Below are 22,124 nucleotides of genomic sequence, written 5' to 3'. Positions count from 1 at the left end.
CAGAGCTCAGGGGAGAGGTGCAGGAGGAAATACGTTGGAGTGTGTGTGACTACAGTGAGGGATAAACGTAAAGTAAGGTTATGCAACTTCACGTGGGGCCCTTGCTAACAGATGATTCCCAGGGCTGCCTTTCCAGAGGGTACTATTTTTTTCCCCTTTTCCGGTTGGATCATGTCTTTCCAGTTCACCTGGCAAAGCCCTGCTCAGATCTGCACCCAGGTCCTCTGAGGTGAAGGTCTGATGGATGAACACTGCCACACATCTGTCTCTAGAGCTCTCATCTGCTTTTCTATGGGAAAAGCATCACTTTTCACCTTTCCCTGCCATATGCTGCTTTAGCACTTCCTCTGGAGCAGGCAGTTACATCTCCCTGGGTAGATTCTGCCTCAGAGCATTGAATCTGCTTAATACACCTGTGAACAGTTTAGAAGCTCAGGTCCTGCTCACCCAAAGTCCCAACCCATACTAACGTGAGCTCGTGGAAGGCCACTCTACAACCTCAGCAGACCTCTGACCTACAGACGCACACAGGGACAGCCTAGTCCAGTGCAGGAACCAAAGCAAGGCTTGGAAGCAGGGGCCAAGTGGTCTCTTAAAGAGTGCTTGTCCTGTCTTCCAATAACCTCTTCCATGGTCAGACCCAACTCACCATTTCCAGTCCCACGTCTCCTGATTTCTTGACTCCTGACCCTCCTTCTTTCCTTAGCAAGACCTACAGCCCCCACTTTCTCTTCATCCTACAGCCAATGACGTTACCCACCTCTATCACCCCATGTTCCTGACTTCCCAAACTCCTACTCGTCAACCTCTCTCTTGGAGACAAGTCCCAGAGCTCCCCTGGGTGCCATGGAGCTGGGACAGGAGCCATCTGTAACCAGCACAAGCACCAGCTCCCCACCATTGCTTGCTCTGAGGTAGCTCCAGGCCCCTTCTTTCTACCGAGGAGAGAGAATCTGCCCTGTTTGTGTCACGGGGCAAGACTCCACTCACAAGGGCTTCTGCAGAGCACATGGTGTGTGACAACCTGCGGAGGGGAGGTCTAGGTGCTACAGGAGTGAAATTAAAGGACTTAGACTGAAGAGTCTCCATGGCACAACTCGCCTTTTTGTTCTCTTTGTACAGCTCCTAGCACAAAATGTTTTTTCCCATGGTCAGACAAAAATAAATAACATCAGTGGAGTGCTGTGTGCTCTAAAAACTCCATGTTTTCCTCACTGCAACAGTGGACTAAATACAGGGGAGAAGAGAAGATATTTGGAGCCTAGGAGATATTTATAACAAAGCTGCCGGTGCTTTGAAGTGGAGTGGGGTATGTGAAATTATGGAAACTAAGCTAATAGATGTTGCTCCCTTAATAAAGAATTGTAAAGTCAGATTTTCCTCAACTGTAGATAGCACACAAAAGAACGGGGAGAAAGGCTCATGCGATTTCATAAAAAGAGCCAGCACTCAACAATAATTCTTCTATCAAATAATCAAAATTAGCTTTCTGTTGTTGAAATTCCGCACAGACACAGGGGAAATTAGCTGTGACTTTCTGTTCATTTCTCTTTTCAGTTCTGTCTAAGTCAGCTGGCTGCAGTTTAAGAATTCAGGTCACTGAATTGCTTTCTGAATTTGCATGCATTTGAAATAATCTCACTTTATTAGGCTGGCTTATGCTCTGGCCTGCTGTCAAAGTGGCTGCCCCCTGCACCACATGGTTATTTCTTTCAGGTCTTCTCTTCTTATTATTCATACAACTGGGTACTGAACACCCTGCTCGGATCACTGGTTGCTGCAGAGAGCTCACAGCACGTTGCAGATACGGAGGTGGTCTTTGCCCTTCTGTGCCCTGGGGGGATCCTGCACTGGGACTGTGCTGGCTGGGGGGTGTTGCAGCACCAGCTCCTGCCGCTGTCTTAGGGTCTGCACACACAGGGAAATCAGCTGGAACAGAGATTTCAAAATAATTCTCAGCCCCTGACGTATGTGCTCTTCTGCTGTTAGCGCCCGCCTTCCTCTCCAATGTAGGTCACCCCACACTTCATCAGCTACAAGGTACTGCCTGCCTTGCAAAGGGGTCAGCTCAGAACTGAAGGAGCTCCCGGAAGCCAGGCAAAGCCGGCTGGATCCCAGCAGCTTGAACTCTGCCTCAGAACATCCGCACAGGAGTTCCGTGCACTTAACAAATCTGCTCTACAAACTAATTCACATTAACCTTCCTGAGAGCAAGGCTATGTAAACACATTACAAACTGGATGTGCAGTTCTTGATGAACTGCTCTGCAGAACTTGCCATATGTGTGCTCTTATGCCGTGCAACATATAAGGCAGCACCCACCTGCATAATGCAGTCTATTTCTTTCTTGTAAGAGCCGCATCATTTGAAGTACATTTAATGTACAATATTCCCTTCTTCCCCTGCTCTGTCCTCCACAAGCCTCTCTGGAGATAAAACTGTACAAAGGGGTTTATTGCAGGAAAGCCAAGCGCCATATGGGAAGGGAAATAAATTTTATCAGCATAGAGCCCATTGCACTGGGGTGGTTAGCTGAATCTGTTGTCTTATGACCACCTTAACAAACAATAGTGAGTTTAAAATTTTACAACAGACAATCCCCTGTCTTTCCAAGTAGAGGTCTGCTCTCCTCATACAGCTCAAGCCTACCACTGATTGCTTCTCCTCTCCCATACACCTACTTGAGGTATGTGGCATCGCTTTTAAGGGACAGAACGCAACCTCCAACTGTGCCAAACTGCTGTAGGTCAAACGATATGCAGAAAATGATGTTATCTGATGAATCTCATGATTGTTAAACAAAACGTGAAAAAAATTAAGCTGATGATGCTCTTCCCTCTCACTTGTCACATTTATGCCCATCATACAGGAAAAAAAATCAAACCTATAGGGCTCTGTAGAGCAAATTGTTTGTGAATAGCCGTGAATGGGTGTAAGAATTGTGCAATTCTGAAGCACAGTGGCTGCTACTTATTATTGCTGGAGACTGAAGCCAAAGAGCCTTCTCTTCTCTTCAAGTGGCAAGAGTGCTTATATCTGGAGCCAAAGCTTCTGCATTCAATTCTCAGTGCCCTGCTGGAGCTGACAGCTGTGACAGGGACAGATTCTGGAAGACTCTGGGTTGGTGACATTCTGGCACTGCTTTCTGTCAGCAGTGTGGTCGGGGTGCAGAGAGCTACCAGACTGCCCTCAAGGCAGGAAAACTCCCCTGAGTTTACAGGTGCGGTCGGCAAGCAGATCCTACTTCATGTAATTAAAGAGAGAGTCAAAAACTTTAAAAAGGTGTTGGAATGGTGAAAAATTACCTGAACGGGTGTTTTATTTTGATACTGATAGCAAATAGCTGCGAGCATGGCTCTCTAAATGCAAAAGGAATTTGGTAGCTCGGGGGACCCATGAAGATGGGGCACAAATATATTGCATCTCCTACCACTCCCCAACTCTCTTGCTTCTGCTGAATGTCTCCCAGCTCTCCAACTAAGTGTCCGTGGTACTAGTGACATCTGCCTAGAAGACCAAACTCTTCCCAGAGAACTTGCAGCCTGTGAGGTAGACTTGCAACCTGTGAGGTTGGGATAAACTGAGGTGCTCAAGGTTATTTAGAAAGTCAAAGGCAGGTAACCTGAGATCTCACCACTGCCCCTACTGCCCCTTCTACTGGGGTGTCTTAGGCTTTATTTTGCTTCCAGAGTCGCATGAGAAACGGCACTTCCATATCCAGACAGGGTTGGCAGTTCACCTTAATTAAGATGAAGTCATTTGCACTCACCCATGGCTGATGAGTTGCTGATAGCTTTCCTTAGGCTAAAATACTCCAAGTCTTGGACTTTACTTCCAAATAAAAAGTAATTCACAAATTGAATTCCTGCTGAAGTCTGAGCTCCTACCGTTAAGACACCAATATCTGAGCTAGATCGCATTTCTACCTTGGCCATTTTAGATAGCTATCTCAGGGAAGACAAATCACACTCCAGAAATGCCTTTTTCTCTCTGCTGACTGTAGGTCAGATTCAGATCTGCACGCTGTACTGTCAGAAATGATGGGAGAGGATTTCAGGTCAGAGAAGTAGGAACAGTGGTATTTGAACTCTGATTCCTCATAAACAGTTATGTTTGTGGGTGACCCGAGAGGACACAACATGGGAGAGTCCATGTTTCCTCTTGTCAGGCACCGGTATCTCAGCAGCTCAGTACGTGGATAATAAGTTTGCATCTACTTAAAGTCTTCAACGTGGTTTGGAAACAAAGCTTTCTCCAAGAGCGCACAAGCTGTAGCACTGTATAAATCCTAGGTCACAGGAACTTGTATCCTAACATCACCTGTGCCTTTATCAGCAGCCTCAATAAGAGGCATATAGAGCTTTATGACCAAATCTGCTTGCTCATCTCACGTGTGCAGCTCTTCAGGGATTACTCACCGGTGTACGGTAAACAAATCTGGGACCTCAGTGTGGACATTTTATGCTGAGTACATATTGTTTTATTTCTACACATTTCAGTCAGTTTCATGTGATTTTGATGGCACCTGCCCCAAGGGAGTAAGCAGCTAAGGTGTGTTCAGAGACCGAGCTCCACCTTTGCTGGTATTGTTTTCCCCATAGAAGAGAAGAGGAACGGAGGCAGAGAGCAAAGGCATGACAAGGACAAATGGGGAATCTGTGGCAGAGCTTGGCACAGGTCCCAGACCTTCTCATTCACAGCTTGCCCAGCCTAACCCAGGCCAGTCCTACCTCTGAGGCAGCGGATCCCAGAGCATTAGTCACGACCCAGACACGATGGGTTGCAAACCCAACGGGATTTCAGTTGCAGAAGCATGATCACGAGCTGACAAATGGGGTGCCCAGAGAAAAAGTTTGAGAACAGCTATTTTTGTGGCTTGTATGACAAAGCTTTTAAAACTTCTTCCACTACAATATCTTAAACAGACATTCTTGTACTGTAATAACGTTACGTAATATTTAGATGGGTATTTTGTTGCCTTAGCTTTGTTTTTTAGCATCTGCAATGCCTGGAGGAAATGCAAGGCATTTTTAATCCAGGGTTAACTGGGATCCTTGGATCAAAATATATGCAACTGGCATTCAAAATGTATATATTTCAAACTATTTGGTGTAAAATATTCCCAAAGAAATTGAAAACATAGCGTTCCCTGCCTTCAAAATGTTCTTTCAGCTCTCACTGGTGACCTTGATATGGAGGGTGAGCAACTTCATGGCAGACATTCATGGTATTTATTACAGCACAGTGAGCAATGGAAAATAATTGTTCCCCAATATTTTTGGAATGCACCAGTGAATTTTGATTTGACAATATTCACGACCCGTATTGTATTTACTTTCAGTGAACGTTTGAGCGGTTGTGTTTTACAAGTGCAAATACTTGTGAAAATCTAATTTTAAGCTTCAATGGTCACCGAGATCCAGTTTCAAAGCCAGGCGAGAACAGAATCCTGCGACTTACGTAACTAACTGACACATCACAAACTGGGGCTGTTCACAAACGCTTGTCAGACAAAGAATTACTCACTGGAGAAACGAACAAATCATTTCAACACACAAACACTAGGAAGAATTTTACAGCTTGGTCAAGAACAAGAAAAAGAGGGAAATTAAATCAGTGGTAAAATTGTTATTAATCAGTGGTCAGCCTGATTTCCTTGAGTCTCAATCTTCAGGCTTTGAGCCTGTGGAGACCTGTGCATGTGATTTTCTGCAGCGTGAGGAGTTCTTTAGAGTCTGAAGTTATTCAGAGAGTAGAGTTAAGAAGGGACACAAATCATTGCAGAATCCCGGCCTTAGTCAATTCTCAGAGACTAATCCCTTCCAGTTTTTAAAGAGCTCTGTGAGTGCAAGACACCTGGGAAACCTCTTCCCCAGCCATGCATGGCCCAGGCAGAATGCCAATATCAATTCCCATTAATGACAGTGGTTAGGAGGATACACCAACATGCTCTTTGTCAGAGCGATCAATGGAGCTGACAGCTCCTGGGGGCTGTGCCCTCCATGCCGCCATACCGCCGGGCTACCAGCAGGAAGCGATGGGGGGCACAGATCTGCATGCATCTGCCCCTCTCCTTGCCCTCTGTCTAGCCACTGGCTTTCAAACTGCATTTGCTCTGCAAAGCAAATGCCTCATTGCACCTCCAGTCAACCAGCACTGCTCCTGGTGCTTCAAGGGACGGGGTCTTACATTCTTACCCTGTCTCTCTGCTACCGAGGCGAGCTCAGACCACACTTTCCAAGTCTTCTGCATAGCAGCTAATCCTGTAAGCACCCCTCCTGTGGCTGGATGGACTGAGATTTTTCTCCCTGCTCTCAATTCCTCACTGCACAGGCAGAATACTGGATGGATCTACCCTGGTACCAGGACAGTGATGGAGCCCTCTGAATCACTTCGTGTACTCAGTGAGGCTTGGGCTTCTCAAGGACGTGTTGTCAGCTGGCTCGAAGGAAGTTAGTGAACGCACCACTGACTTGGAAAGAGGCTCCCACTTGCTTCCATCCTGTGTACAGATCCTGAGCTGAATGCAGCATGAACCAAAAATACAGTTCTTCTTCTGTTCATACCAGGCCCTTCTGGCCCTTTGCCCTTTACTCTCAGCCCCCTATAACAATCCCCTTACTGTCAGTCTCAGCTCGGTGCAGTGCTCCTGACTTCCCTAACCAGTTACATGCCGCTACGCAGCTACTGTGCTGCTGCTTCTGGATGGCGCACATTTCAGGGGAAGGTGAAGCAATGTCTTATTTATAAAAGGCAGGGATTTCCATGGGATCTGCCAATTCCAGTAGGACAGGCATAACTCCCTTAGGCTCTTTTGAGAAATTCCAGCCAAAGAATGTTACACACGACGGGGCTGGAAGGTACTATGAGGATGCTATTTTGCAATGGTAGAGGACATAAAGCTGGAGAATAGGCAGCTATGGAGTCTGATTGCCAGGGAAACAGGGAGAGCACTAGGATTTTCCAGAGTATGGCTCTAAAGGTCTGTGCCTTTTTTATGGTGCAGGGACTGATATTGGCTCTGGTCAGCAGAATGGCAAAAGCAGGGGAGGACAATGCCAGAGCTCTGCACCAAGGGGCATGTTATTCCAGTAGCTCTGTGCCACCTTCTGACCTTATACTGACATTTTGCAGCTGTATGTGGAAGGGAATTTCTCCTAGGGGAAGAAACAAATGAGGTTTTTTATGATGGTTGAGAAAACAGAGCTGTGAGGAGCAGCTTTCCCCCTCAACCATCACTGCAAAGAAGCCTTCCCACAGCTGCACAGACATGGAGGTTCCTGTCTGGCTTTTGCCAGCCTTTCCTGCATGCCTCCACACTGAAAATGGGAAGGAGCTACAAGCCAAAAAGGCTGCTTGCAATGAAATGCCCCAGATGAGTGGTCTGACTCATGGTCTAAGTGTTGTTCCTTGGAAATTTGAGTAACATCACAGGGATAGTTCAGGCACAATTCTGATGGAGTTGTGGAAAGGGACCGCTGCCTTGGGCTTAGAGGATTAGGAGTTGAGCCAGCAAAGTTTATTCTCTGTAGCCTCTGACTCAGCGTGAACTTGAGCAGGTTGGCTTTACCTCCCCACATCTCAGTTCCTACACTGTAAAATTCCCTGCCCGAACACCAATTATTAATGCAGTTTTGGGCAACTCTCTTTGATCTGCATCATGAAAGGCTCCCAAGTGTTTATTGCATTGAAATCAACAACAACTGGACAGCTGGGTAGCTCTGGGTTAAGATTATTCTGTATAATGGGGAGACTAGCACTGTCCTGCCACTGTATGAGAAATGATTGCAATCCATTCTCAAACTGACAGCAGCAAAGCAGAGTGAGAAAGGTGGAGGAACTCTGGGAAGTTCTTTAATGTGGAGACGCTGTCTGCAAGGGGACCAGTGAGGCATTCTCTCTCCTTCAAGTTGACTCCAGGAAGGAACGAAAGGAAATCAGCATTCAGCTGGTCCAGCCACCGTCCCAGTGGCAGAGCACTGGCTGGTGTGCACATCACTGCAGATCTCTGAATGCCTGCGATGCAGCCACTAAGCAAGCATGATCCTGCTCTCTGACCTGCAACCCGTCTCCCACACCTCCAGCCCTTACACCCAGGGATCTGGCCTGACTGATGATTGCCACCAGCGGTACAACTACAGGCAGTGCCGATGGCTGGGAGTGAGGATGACAGCTAAGATCTTCAACAGTAAAGTGCTGGTCTCTGATCCTCGCACTGAGACAAGCAATGCTGCAGGGCAATATCAGTAGTAGCTTCTTATCCTCTTATGTCTACACAGCAGCTCAAGGACTGCAGCAGGAGAAGACACCAGCTAGCTTCAAACTAGCTCCCTCAGGTTCTGGTAACATCACTACAGGTTAAGCACCCAAGGATTTACCTAATTTCACAGTGGTTTTGGGAACCTCCTCAAAGTTCAGCATCACTGCTGATGAGCAGTCTGTGCTACATTTGCCTTGAATTTTGGCTGTGCATGCGGCTTCACACAGAGCAAAGGACAAGGAGCACACACGATGCCCTGCCCACCTGTATATACAGTTACAAAGAGCACCAGGCTAGGAAGTGGAGCAGTACTGACCATCTGAAGATGAAGAACTTGAGATAAAGTCAAGCTGGTCCATCCCTGGTTGTGCTCGATACTACATTTTCTAGAAGACTGTTGAGTCTAATTTAAATAACCTAAGTGAGGAGACTGTTGCCACTTACACTAGGGCCTCATTAGTGGCCAAACTCTACATATTTAGCTCATAACCTTTTCTTCAGGGGTCACGCTTTCTGGTCTGAAGCAGGTAATGAGATGCACAGAATACAATGTTCCTGGCATGAAAAGCCCCAGAGATACTGCACCCCTTGCTGGGATGCCAGCTTCCTTCCTACCCCCCCACCCCCACCCCATTATCCTCCTTGCTTTCTGCGTTGTACTCAAGACTTGCACTGACCTTTTTGATTCTGGAAAGCAATGAAAATGCGTGCAGCGTTAAGTGATGTATAATAAGAAACTAAAGAAGTTAGGCTGGCACTCTGAAATGCTCAGTCTTTAACTCTGCAGAGACTTCCTGCATGACCTTGTGTAAATCACTTAATCTCTGTGTTAAATGCCTCTGGTTGTGACCAAGGACTAGTACCTGGTCTCCTCTAATCAGACAAAACTGTTTGCAGCACGGGTGATGTCTGCAGGACAGGACGGCATCAGGGCATGGGTGACTGTGAGCTATTACAATTCAATGATACTCTTTGGTTACCTGTGTTTACTCTGGGCCGTGGGAGGTAAAGTGTTTTATCAATTGTTCCATGTCTTTGTTCTGTCTGGTGCCCGTTTCTACTGAATATATTGGATTCTTGTGGACAGCTGGACGGTGCTTTGTGGCTGTGCTTTGCTGATGGTTTTGCACAAGACACAAGAAAGCACTCCAAGCTTTCCTGTCCCAACAGCACTTTCTGCTTTTCCAGCTGTTTGTGAACTATGACCAGAAAAACAACTGTCCCAAAAAGCTACATTATGGTCTGCATTTGATGGAGAAGACTCTTCCTCATCAGTGTGGCTCTAGTTTTTGTCTTTTAAAAAGTAATACCACTAGCACATTCAGCCATAGCCCAACCAGCATCCATGCAAAACGCAGGCCACCCTCCAACAAACACCTGAGCCCCCATGCTGAGGGATGATTGCTGCTGCAGAACATTTCAATGAAATTCTAAGGTTTGTTCGCAGCACCTGGGGGAGGTCACAGCCTGGCCTATTTTCTGTTGAACCTGGGAGGCTCTGGGTACTTGCACATTCTGAGCTAAAATTCAAAATCTAGAGAATTCCTCAGGATGGCTCTCATGGGGTCAGAATGGTCTTGGTTCTTTAAGAGACCTCTTGGAAATGGAAACAAATGAAGCAGGAGCAGGCAGCAATGTGTATGTGAGAGACAGAGAGAGAAGGATGAGGTTCTAACTGATCATAAACGGGCTTCTGGTGGGAGCTGAAGCCAGACAAGGAGAGACTGGGTAGGATCTCCTTCAGTTCACAAGTCCAGCAAAGGAACAAGGGACCAAAAGGACCAAGTCTGGGCACAGAATGCCAGGGCAGCATGTAGCTGAAAGGAAACCCTCACATCTTCTACTTACCAATTCTGTCCAGCCTGTCAAGAGCCACCGTTTCAAAAGCTCGCCGCATCATGGGATACTCTTCCAGCACCTCGTTGAAGTTGTCCACCGAGAGGGAGTAGAGCCGGCAGTAGGTATCAGCTCGCACACTGGCTGTGCGCCGGCCGCGAGTCAGCAGGCAAATTTCTGGAATGAAAACCCCAGCCTGAGAATGTGGGGACAGACACCACCACCCCTGCCATACAAAACCTGGCGCTGCCATTCAAAGGGCAGTCCTGCCTGCCACCCAGTCTCCTCTCCAGGTAGACTCTACTTGCTTTCCCCCTGAAAGCATGAGCAGAGGCAATGTTCTCCATATGCAGGAACATTTAAAAAAGAAAATACCAGGGGGCTCAGTTGTGGCAGCTGCTATGTACAATTGCACCTCAGGGATTCTGCTGATCTAATTAGCCAGTCAAGTTTTGTTATGGTGGATTATCAAAGATGTCATTTGTGCATTCAGAGTGGAGAAGCTGTCTTTCTCCAACTCCTCATGGGCACTGGGAGCAGAAGGTCATGCCGTGAGCTCATTGAAGCTAATTCTCTCTTTAGATTTGCAATAAAGGCTCTGTGCTGACCTGTGGCCTTGGTGCCTGGTAGTAACAGCGATCCTCAAACCCAGAACATTTGTCTGTTCAAAGACACTTGGAAGTTACTTGCAGACGTGTCACAAGCTTACAGATAGGATAAGCCAAGTTAGTGGTACCCACTTACTAACTCTTGGTGTATTTACACTGCAGTCAGCTACTCTCGGAGGCTGCTCAGCTGGCTACAGAACAGAAAGTCCTTGACTCTAACATAAATGCCTCATTTGGGCACAGACGCTCCTTGAGCACTCAGCAGAGAGCTCCTGGGTCCTGCTTTTCCACTGATTACACACAGAGTCTGGTCACCTAAGACAGGCACTTAAAGACAGATGGTGTGACCTAAAGGCAGAAGGTCTGGTCACAGCATGCTTTTCTGTGCTGTTGGGTGTCAATCTACCAGCACCACTCTCAGGATTTATTCTGGGAGCACTCCAAAGTGCCAGTGTAGTAGCACTACAAGGTTGTGAGTTTTAGGCTGCTTTCCTAGGGAAATGATGCCTCTGAAACTGTGCTGTCTTTGAATGTGTGAGAAGTTGTGCGTGTGGTATCTGAAACGCATTGAATCTCATGGGCAATTTTAATCAAATCTGTCAGGGTAAGGGTATGCTGACTCAAGCCCTCCAACTCCAAATCCCGGAAAGCTGACCCAACTTGCTAGTGATGTACAAAATCCTGTACCCCAGAGCCAGCAGGTAGCTGCAAACATGTTATTTTGCAGGAAATAACAGAAGAAGTGAGTAGGAAATTCAAGATTGGGATTTTTTAATAGAGAACGGTTCTTACAGAGAGGAAGGAAAGTCAGGTTTCATTCTACCCCTCCTGGTAGGTGATTAATTATGATGTATTCAGTGCTTGTACTGAAATGTGCATCTACCAGAGAACTGTCTGTCTTGGGGTGTCAGTGAGGTCTCTGTGGGGCTGTGATAGCTGGAGAGTTTCTGTGTTACTCATAAAAGCAACATCCTAAATCTTCTCTTATGGTGTTTTCTGACCTTGTACTACTTTCACTGTTCCAGGCCTCTGCTGCTGATACATTATGCCTGCCTGCCGACCTTCATGACATTTTGCTGAGCCACAGACTGGGGAGATGATGGACTATGTTTTTTCCTCCATGTCTATACAGTACCTCATATGATGGATGCCAGGCAGTAGGAGTAGGCAACACTATAAATGTGCTTGGAGATTTGAGAATGCTCCATTTTTTTCCTTTAGATTCTCAGCTTCACAGATCTGTCAGTTTGCTTGGGGCAAAAGGAAATGAAACTACAAGAACTAAGTTTTCCTTCTCCACTTTGTTATTATTTATTGCCTAGACTCCCACACTGCCCACGACTCCCAGCCACCACTCATTGCACAATTTACTTATGGGAAGCTGCAGGACAGGTGAGATGAACAGAGACAGGGGGTGGAGGAGGTGACGGGGTATCAATTCTACATTCTGCCCTACCTGTGTATGACAAGTGAAGGAAAATATGAACACTACCAGTGGGTCTCACTACGCAAGGGTGACTCATTAACACGCACCTCCAAAGTAGGAGCCATCTGCCAGCTTGGTCTCCTTGTTGCCTTTGGTGAGGACGCTCACCACTCCGTGCTGGATGAAGTACATCTTCTTGCCAATGGTGCCCTCGCGGATGATGTAATCCCCAGGCTGGAACACCTCGAACCGCAGCTTGGTCAACATGGATGTCACAAAGTTGGGATCTGCGTTGGCGAAGAGGGGCATCGAGGCAACCAGCTTCCGGCAGTTGAAGTTGATGATTTCCTGATGACAATGTGAGTACAAACGAGAGAGAGGTGGGGGGGAGGGAAGCAGGGAGAAAACATGGGACAGGGAGCAGAAAAGACACACACATACGTTTAGTCAGCATCTAATAACCCACGAAGTTTCCCCAATTGATGTGTATGTTAAAAAGTCAAAAAAAAAAACAATGCTGTCCTCTCTGTCTGGCTCCCCCAGTGCAGGCTGGAATGGGCCTCGGGACACAGCACGTAGCAGTGCTAACTGAAGCTGATAGCTTGACACCATGCTTCATTGCCTTCACTCATATGCCTTCTCTCCGAGCAGGGACCAAACAGGAACCCCCCACCGTGCCAAATACATAAAATATACCTCTTAATGCAGAAAGCCTTGGATTTTGTGAGAGGTGCGTAGTGCTGGTGAAACGCTGTATGAAAAAGCCCAGGGCTCCTCTCTGGGAAAACGTTATAACTCACCTTGGCAGCCCTACATTCTCTGTTGCCCTTGCTTGACAATGAGATATTAAAAAGCACAAAAGTGCCAAGGCGCTCGGAGAAATAATTATCCTGGGCAGCTGGGGACAGTGTCAAGAGGAGGGAGGGAAAGGTGCCCACCAGTCACCGGGGCATGGGCTGCCTCATCAACCTCAGATGAAGAAAGCCCAATTCAGCTGTTCAGCTGTCATACAGCAGACAGGGACCGTGGCTCTTCCTATGGCTTGGTGTCACTTGGAGGGCATGACAGCACCTTCCGTCACACAGGAGCTGCTGTGCCATGCCAGCTCAGGCTCAGAAAGCAGCAGAAAGTGATACTGAGTACATCTCCCCAGCAAAACGCCCCCCAGCCAAGCTGTGAAGGAGGATCTGGATGACTGGAGCAGGAAGAAGGAGGGCAGGGGAAGCATCTGTCTCCTCCTCACTGGGTTGGGGAAAACTCTTCCAGCACTGCCCTTTTAGATTTCGGCAGACCTAGTTTTAAGATATTGCTGGTAGATGCTCAGTTCTTCCCTCTCCTATGGAGGGGAAAGACAGGAAGAAGACTGCTTCCAGTGCTTGTGCGTAACGTAGTGGAGGCAGGCACTGGGGAGAACCTGTGTTCCTAGGCTGCATGGGGCACAGATCAGGCCAGCACACTGCAGGGAAGTGTGTATAAATACAGGAGACACGGCTTTATATTAGGGAGCAAGAGGTGGGGGCTTACTGAGACACCACAGCAGGCAGAGGGGTGTGTGTTTAGGGAGGGAAGGGACCCGCAGAGGTGTGAGGCAATAGCGAGGCACTTTCCAAAGTGCTCTCTTGCAGGGCTTGTTTAGGAATGGGGAGGAGGTCTGCTCTTGTTGCAGAGCACCCACATGGTGCAAACGTTTGTATGACAAATTGATGGGCACAAGATCATACACAACATCATGCCAGCCTCAAAAAAAATGAGGTATTTATCCACAGTATTGGCTCTGCAGTGCAAGGCAGGTAAAGGACCCTTGAATAGATATAAAGGACAGGAGTGACTGAAGGAAGGAGAGCTCAGCTGGATGAAGATAGTCATGTCTGTTGTACCAAGAAAAAGCACAGGAGACTGGAGAGTCAAACAATGCAAGGAAGAAAGTGAAATTCATCTCCACATCCACACCAGAATCTGCTGGAGAGGTCTAACAGTGCCCTGAAGGACACAAACAGCCAATGGGCACTCCTGTGTGCAATGCAGCCAACCAGGGGTTAGCCAGGCTCAGAAAGCAAGCAGAGTCTTTCCTAACAGGATTCAAAGCATGACAGACTGGCTAGGACAGTCACTCCCTCTGATTGAAACTGTCTCACATGGAGACACAGCCAAGCTCTGGACTGTGGTCTTTTTGGCCCTGCCCTCGCTTGCATGGATGTGCTGTCTCTGCTGGGCACTAGGGCACACACACAGCCAGTGCTGATGGGGAAGCTGGCCTCCCACCATGCCCATTGCCCTCCGGTGTCCTCTGCAAACCACGGGGACAGGACACTGCACAGTGGGAGCTCCACGGCTGCCAAGGACGGCAAGAACATGCACTGCCCATTTGCAGCCCCTCCTTACCTCTCGGAGAGGCTCACTCAGCTCTCCCAGGATGCTCTCCTCATCGAACATCTTCCCCTGGTAGCGGTGCTCGTAGTAGTCATGGATGCGCTGCCGCATGTCCGCAGGGAGCTTGTGGAAGGACATATACTGCTCCACTTGTTTGTACTGCACAGGGGAGAGAGAAAGAGAAAGAGAAGGAGTTAGCAGGACATGCAGTAAATGGCACCCACTCATGGCCAACTACTTGCCAGACGATCCCCATACCTGCTTCCTTCACGCCACGCTGTTTTGGCCGAGGTAGGTAAACCTGGTGCAGGATAGAGCGATTGCCTGAACACAGGGGAAGTTTGCAGACACCTTTATTATATTCCCCAAATAGCTGCCCAAGGTTTTAACCTTTAAACTTAATCTCAGCCAGTTACACCATGGACATAACTCCACATTCCCTGGGTACTAACACACAGAGATAAAACTGATGTGAGTAAAGAGCAACCGGCTAGGGCACTCTGCTCAGCAAATAATGGTGTGAGAAGTCTGTGCAGAATGGAGGCCGAGGCACGTGTCCTGGCAGTTTGGCTCCAGACCAGTAAGTGATGGGTAGCACCTCGGTGTCTCAGCCCAGCAGGGGATCCCACTGTCCCAGGTGCCATACCAAGCAGCAGAATGCAGTCCTGCTGTGGATGTGCAGTCACAGGCAAACAGAAGGATGCGCCGAAACCTGACAGTTACTCGCATGAAGCTGCAGCACCCATGGGCTGCTTCTCCTGTCCTCTGTGTTCTCATCCACCCAGCTACGAGGCCGAGCACCTTTGTTTCCCACTCACAGCTGCACAGGTCCAGGTTTTTTCACCTTTTCTGGGCCCCTGCTGCCCCGTGCACTTGTGCTGTCGAACCTGCCTGTATTTTTGCCTAACAATTTGCATTTCCATCACGTCACTTAGAGGGGAATACAAGGGCATGCTGCCTGATGCCAGAGCAGTATTTGGGGATGAACGGTGCTTTCTATCAGTACCTGACACCTCTTCAAGGGCAAGGGGTTGTAAATGTGCCCACTTGCCCTGCAAGTGCTGCGGGGACAAGGTGTGTGTGCTGGTCATGCCCCCTCCCCCGGTGTGCAGCACGGAGCATGATCCTGAGCATGTACCGCACTAAATAATGCTGATAAGAGGACCACGCACCCCCTTTCCTTCTCCCTTTCCCCTCTTTTCCCCAATAAATCTGTCCCTGAATGTCCCTTTACTGCAGCTTGTGCTGAAGTGCCTAATTACCGAACTCCTGCTCATTACAGACCTCCCCTGCACACACCAGTGTCACTCAGCTCTCAGCACAGTCTGTGCTGGCACTGCCTTGCATGCTAACAACTTGATCTGCACCAGAGAGGAGAAGGAATTACTCGGAGAAGCCAAGGTGGCAGAGGGGACACTCGGGGTTTCCTGGCATTTCCAGAGCTTTTTGTCTGTAGCTTGCAGCAGAGGAGCTGGCTGTAAATATTCATGATCACTACAGCAAGATCAAAGTCAAGCGAGTCACCACCCCCCCACGGGGAGCCAGGCGGTGAATTGGCAATGAACGCCGCACTTTTTAATTCGGATTGCTGAAGTTCTGTAGAGACTGGCAGAAAGCTGCAGCGGGCTGTGCTGGGCGCTGCACTGTCTGCAGCTCCTGAACGGGGGTGGCAAAGGCAGCAGAAACCAGCAGTTCCTGTGGGAAGAACTCACTGGTCTGAGCCAGTCGTGGATGTTGCAGGCTGTGCTCTTAAATGCACAAAGTGTAAGGGCTTGGCTCAGATGGCAAAGCAGAGATGTGTGCTGCCTCTGGAGATGCACCATGGTACCTGGGGCATCCATGGGACTGGTGAATCAGATGCAGGACATGCAGGACATGCACTATGGAAAGGGCCTCAGCTTTTGCTGACTCAGGTTTATGAAATTTATCTCGAATCTACAAACAGCTCTGTTTGTTTTTATGCTGTGTTTTAGTTCAATAAATTACTTGCCAAAAATATCATTTCAGACTCTCAGTTTTAGTCCAGTGTCCTGTATCGGACTCTGTCCACCATACGGCAAACGCACCACAACACATGTTCCATCACAGAGACTCACTGGTCAGAGCTCCAGGTGACACCTTTGAGTGTGCCCCATGTCACAAGACGCCACTCATCACCTGCTGCCAGCCACCAGCCCGCTACCCCTCTTCTCCCCACCATAAGCACTTGCTGTCAATCTCCAGCTGACCTTTCCTTCTTGGGAAAAATATCCCTAACTTCTCAAATTCACAAGCACAGGTTGGATGGGGAGAATCGGACTCTGCTTACTCACTACTGTATACGGATTTATTGCTTTGTAACAAAGAGCAATAAATTATGGCTCTGCAAAGTCCCTGGGACTTGTCAGATTCTCCTACAGTCACTGTTCTCAGATAAGGCTCAGAGTAAAAGCAGGACAAATTTACTTCACGGGAATGAAACATTCTGCTTCAGATTACAAATTAAAAACACGGTTACAAAAGATAATTGTAGAACAAGAAATCACAGTTAACAAGAAGGAGGTATCTTGGCTCTCCTGCCTTTGGTAGTGCCACTTCCCCTCACCCATGCCAGGTGGAGAGTTTTTGAGCTCTCCTGCATGTAGAGATGGAGTCCTGCAGAGCTGCTCGCAGATGAGAGCATCAGCCCCTTCTCTCTGTGTGTGATGAAAGAAAAACCTGCAGGAGGGAGGACCTTTCAGTCCATGGTGGGCAGTACGTATCACTGCTCAGCTCCAGACAAGATCACTCCCGAGGCCACCAGCAACACGCGGGGATGGGATTAAGTCAGGGGCTGATGGTGGCTGTGGCGAGCATGACTGTCAGAGTGCATGGATATTAACCAAGGCCCTCAGATGGTGCAGACCTGGCCATCTCTAAAGCTGCTTGATGCCCATGGAGTTGGTGCCCTGTCAGGTGCCTGTCAGACATGGCTAGCCGTAGCCTGACAGCCCCCTTTTGCCTCCCTTCTCCCTTGCATTCCAGCCCTCCTGTCTCCACATCCTCAGTCTGACCTGTGCTTGGAGGACCTGTGCAGAGATTCGTGGCCTCTCTGAGTTCAAATGGAAAGACTCATTTAGGAATTATTTAAATCTCTCTGAAGACAATTGAGTCGATTTAAATCCTAACTCATTTTCTTTAAGTCTGTTTTTCCTCGAATAAGCCCTTGAAGAAGGCATTAATATATCAAAAGGGAACCATTTAAATGAGTATTTTTCCTTCTAGAACCTGCTGCTTTCCCTAGTTGTCTCCCCATTCCCCTCCCTTCCAGCAAAGCTCACATCACTCACATTCCAAAGAGAACAAAATATTTTTAACTCCTTTCATATCCTCGATCTCTGTCATGAGTCCTCCTTTAGCAGTAATAAATCACTGTCTGGAAAAGCTGGACTACTTCCTTGCCCTACTTCTGAACGTAAAAAAGATCCTGCATTTGAGAAGAGCTGCTTGCACCCCAGCCCTGGCACAGACACCTCTCTGAGTCCTCTTTGGTCCACAGACATCACTCTGCAGAGCTGCAGAGAAATGTCGACTTCCATTTTTGCAACTCAGTTAATTCAAACACACACGCTTTCACAGTATGCTCACCGACACGGGCACACACACATAACCTACTGCAACCAAAGCACCTGGGATGCTAGTTGCCCTTTACCCGAAGATAAATATACATTTCCTATACAGAGCTGTATTACTTGCATCCTTCCAGAAATAGGCTGAGGCAGCTGTGGGGAAGACTTTAATCTCACTCACAGTCTCCACATCCAAACTTCCTGCAGATCAACAGAGATGCACTCTTGTAAGAAGAGGAGAATCGAGCAGAGTAATGCATCTTCAATTAAGTGAAACGTTCTGATGCTCTGACAGCATTTTGAATGCCGTACGGGAATGGCAGTAAACATCCTGTGAGACTGTATTAAGATACATGGAAGGAGCTATGATGGATGATGCTGTGGATCTCTTAACTGGATTTGTGCTTCGTAAGGGCAAAGATCAAATGACAAGATTCACCGGATGGAGTGTCTTGATGGGACACAGTTGCATCTTTGTTTATTTTTTCTGACATATGATTAGGAGTAAAACAGTGCTGCAATGTCAACTCCCCAACATTTAGTAATCATCAAAACCTAATAAATGCTGAGTTCTGTTTTTTGTCTTCTACGCCATTTATATTCCCTCCCTCCGGATTTGTTCTGTGACCAGGAGATCTACTCAGTGTAGTCGAGGTACATTCTCCTGGAGTCCAATGAGGAGAAAGAGAGGGAGAAAACGGAACTTTTGTAACACAATAATATCACGCCAACACTGCTGGTGCAATCTTTCCTGGTTTCCCTTTGCAGAGCTTGGAGCATATTTATTATCAGTCCTAGCCTATAGAAGTTTGCTCTCTCCCTGATAGTTTGTCTGCACCTGGTGCAGGCTGTCACATTTTGACCTGCCAACACTTAGGAATGTAGTTGGCTTGACATACACACTCGTGCTCCTGAGCACAGTCCTGCTGTTTTCCACAAGAACACAGAAATTCATAAAACGCAATGTGCACAGGTCCATGCTGTCCATAGTGATGGGAAAGTGACTGAGGGGCGCTGTATGAAGGCATATGCTGTCCTTTCCATGTCCTCCAGCCCGCAGGCAGCAGGAGGATGGTGTTAGGGATGAGGCTGCAGGATTCTGCAGGACTCTGCAGGATTCCATTCTCAGAGGGACCAGAGAAAACTCTAAGTGAACAAGGAAGTGGAAAGACAGCCGGGGGGAGTGGCTGTGGGGAGGATCATTGCTAGTTGTAGCAAGGTGTTTAGGAATCAGTGGTTATCCCAGTGCCAATTCAACCGGAACAGCTCAGACCACATCTAGCACAGCACCAAATATTATCAGTGTTGCTTTTGTTTACTGATAATGGGCTAAATTTAAACCGATGTCTGTCTACTCTTCAGCTTTGGACGCTGTTTGGTTGCTTCCTCTAGATCCAGTCTTCATTCTGCAAGAAGCTTTATGTGCTCTCCTGGGTCTGAGCCCTTCCAACCACTGGGTTAATTTTTGCACCGCAGCAGCAGCTCAATTTGCTACAGGAGGATGATTTTCAGGTGCTGCATGTTACATGCTGAAATACATGGAAAGCTTTTAGCTTCACTGCAGTGATACCTTCAGAAATTATCTTAGGTAGAATCAGGCTCTCTGCCTTTTGCTCTGTTATGAATACCACAGACTCCAGCAGGAAATTCTTGGAGCTTTTTTTCCAGTTTCTATACAACATTGATTATACTGGGGATGGCTGCAATGATGAGCCACTGTTGCTGCCTCCCCTTGCTGGTAATCAGTACCTATTCAGGCACGGATTATGCTTCAGACAATCCCATTTCTGGGCTGTGACATGTCAACAGACTGAGTAGGGTCAATTACGAGCCTGATGGATGAAACAGTTGTTTACTTCCTCCCATCGGCTGCATTGCTGCAGTGGCCCAAGCACAAGCCAGGGAATCCCAGCACGGGGACAGAGCTGTTCAGCATGTAGCACTGAGCCAGCAGTCACACCGCGGGGGACACGGCCTTGCTTTGCTGCAAGCAATGGAAACATCTGAGAACTTCAGGGGTCCTAGGAAATCGGATCCAAGCACCTCGGGACCAACCTGTTTGCATTTAAATGCTGTGGCAATGCCCTGTTTGTCTGCTTTTACAGGTGCTCAGTCTTAAGGTGTAAGCCTGTGCACCGTGGCAAGGTACTGCGTACAAACCTAATGTCATGGCCATGGAAAAAGCTCGTTTTCCACAACCAGCTCCAGCCTGGTAAAGGCACCTGAGAATGCCTTGCTGGAGAACGCCTCTCTGTGCCACATCCTAGCACAAGCATATCGCCCTGCACCATGCACTTTTGGACCTGGTCAAGGAATCTTTTATTATTCATCAAGCACTGTGGAACAGGATATTTTGGAGATGTCAGGCCATGTCACAGGTTCCACCTATCTGGAAATGTGACGGGAAAAAAGAAATCAACATTACTTTCATCAGGAGAGCAAGACAAGAGAGATGAGGTAAAATCTGCCAGCAGACAAAGGCCAGAGATGTGGAGAAGGGAAGAGTGAGTCTGTGAGCTTGAAATCAGTATTGCTGGGAGCAGCCTTTTGCCAGGAGAGGTGGCGCAGCAGGGAGGCTTAGCTCTTCGTGTTACGATGTATTTACTTTTTTTATTTACAGTTCAAGTGCCAAAATGAATTTCAAAACTGATAATGAAGTTTGAAATCCCACACTGGGATACAAAGAACTGCTGAGGCAAGAGCGCTTTCCGTGACAACACACAGTGTTCGTGCATGCACGAACACACCACTCAGACCAGGCTGTGCTTGACATTGCTTAAAGAATAAAACTATTTGTCTGGTTTCTACTCTCAGAAATAAGATGTCAAAATCTGAGCTCTAATTACTGTATCTCTGATACAGCAAACCAAGACCAATCCCCTATGTAAACCTGCTGACAGAAAGCAAAACTACATGGCAGCTTCGTTTTTCCTTCTGTAAAGATGTGCTGCAAAGACATGGAAATGTCAACAAATCCTTCCTTTGCCTGCTGAGCATGGAGAGGGCACTGCCTGTACGCCTCCACTTCATCCCCCTCACCCAGCCACACACTCCGTATGGGCGCTGCTGCCTCTGTGATGGACATGCTCCCACTTGGGCACTGAACTGCCTGCTTCATGCCGACTGATCACCACTGCACAGGTATCTAGAAGATGTTTTACAGCTTCTCTTAGTAAGGCTTGGGTAAACACTTTCAAGAAAAAGGAAGTTCACTGTGAAATATTCTTCTGCAAAACCAAAAAACTACTTGATCCCAGTTGAGTTACAGCCATAAAGGGAAGGCAGTTTCCACTGCAAGATGTTTTTAAAAGAAACCATTGGGTTTTCATTCAGAAAGCATTTCCACATTCCTTAATCAACCCAGGATTCTTTTATGAAAAGGATTAAATAACCTTAAAACAATTGACACAAATTTCTGATTTTCCGGTTGAGTCCCTGAACTGAATGAACTATTATTGGCACCGCTCTATTGACTATTTCTTACAAACATTCTTCTCAAATCAAGGTGGATGTGGTATCCCTAAGAGGAGGGCTGTCTTGCAGCACTGGATGCACAATCCAGAGCCAGCAGTTCTCACCAAATCTTGACTGCTTGGTGCCTGAAGCAATCAGGGACTCTGCACCACAAAGAACAATGTAAGCTGGAAGGGACCCCTGGAGGTCACCTGGTCCAAATCCCCACTCAAAGGAGGGCCAACTTACACCAGGTTGCAAATTTGGCAAAGAAGGTGGGGATAAGGACCCCTTGCTATTCCTGCTCTTTACCATGACGGGGGAAGCTGGACCCGTACCAGTATCCTGAGCTGCATCCAAGCTTGCTCCTTCCCCTTGCTGACTCTGGCCTGCACAGCTGCCAGAAAACCCAGCCCTGATTACAGAAGAACCTACCTGGAGGCACTGCCTGAGACACTGAGCCCAGAACACATCAGCAGCCCTTGCAGCTAGATGCAGTCAGTAAAGCACATCATTTATAAGCCTTATTATCTATCCCAAATGCTTTGATTGACGGCAGCATGGGACATAACAGTTCTCAGGCC

At 47.7% G+C, this 22,124-nt stretch overlaps 1 protein-coding gene across 2 annotated transcripts in view; it reads right to left on the bottom strand.

Annotated features, from left to right (window-relative positions):
- The window catches only part of HCN4 (hyperpolarization activated cyclic nucleotide gated potassium channel 4), a 100,186-nt gene that overhangs the window by 7,197 nt on the left and 70,865 nt on the right, over window positions 1-22,124 (bottom strand). For both annotated transcript variants that reach the window (XM_035566732.1, XM_035566733.1), the window contains exons 5-7: window positions 14,513-14,659; window positions 12,238-12,478; window positions 10,109-10,273 (exon numbers count right to left, since the gene is read on the bottom strand). In XM_035566732.1, the coding sequence (XP_035422625.1) occupies window positions 10,109-10,273; window positions 12,238-12,478; window positions 14,513-14,659 (553 nt within the window). The remainder of the gene's footprint in view (window positions 1-10,108; window positions 10,274-12,237; window positions 12,479-14,512; window positions 14,660-22,124) is intronic.

The sequence above is a fragment of the Cygnus atratus genome, chromosome 11 (assembly GCF_013377495.2).
Source record: "Cygnus atratus isolate AKBS03 ecotype Queensland, Australia chromosome 11, CAtr_DNAZoo_HiC_assembly, whole genome shotgun sequence".
NCBI classification, from domain to species: Eukaryota; Metazoa; Chordata; class Aves; order Anseriformes; family Anatidae; genus Cygnus; species Cygnus atratus.
This window is presented reverse-complemented; position numbering and strand designations above follow the sequence as displayed.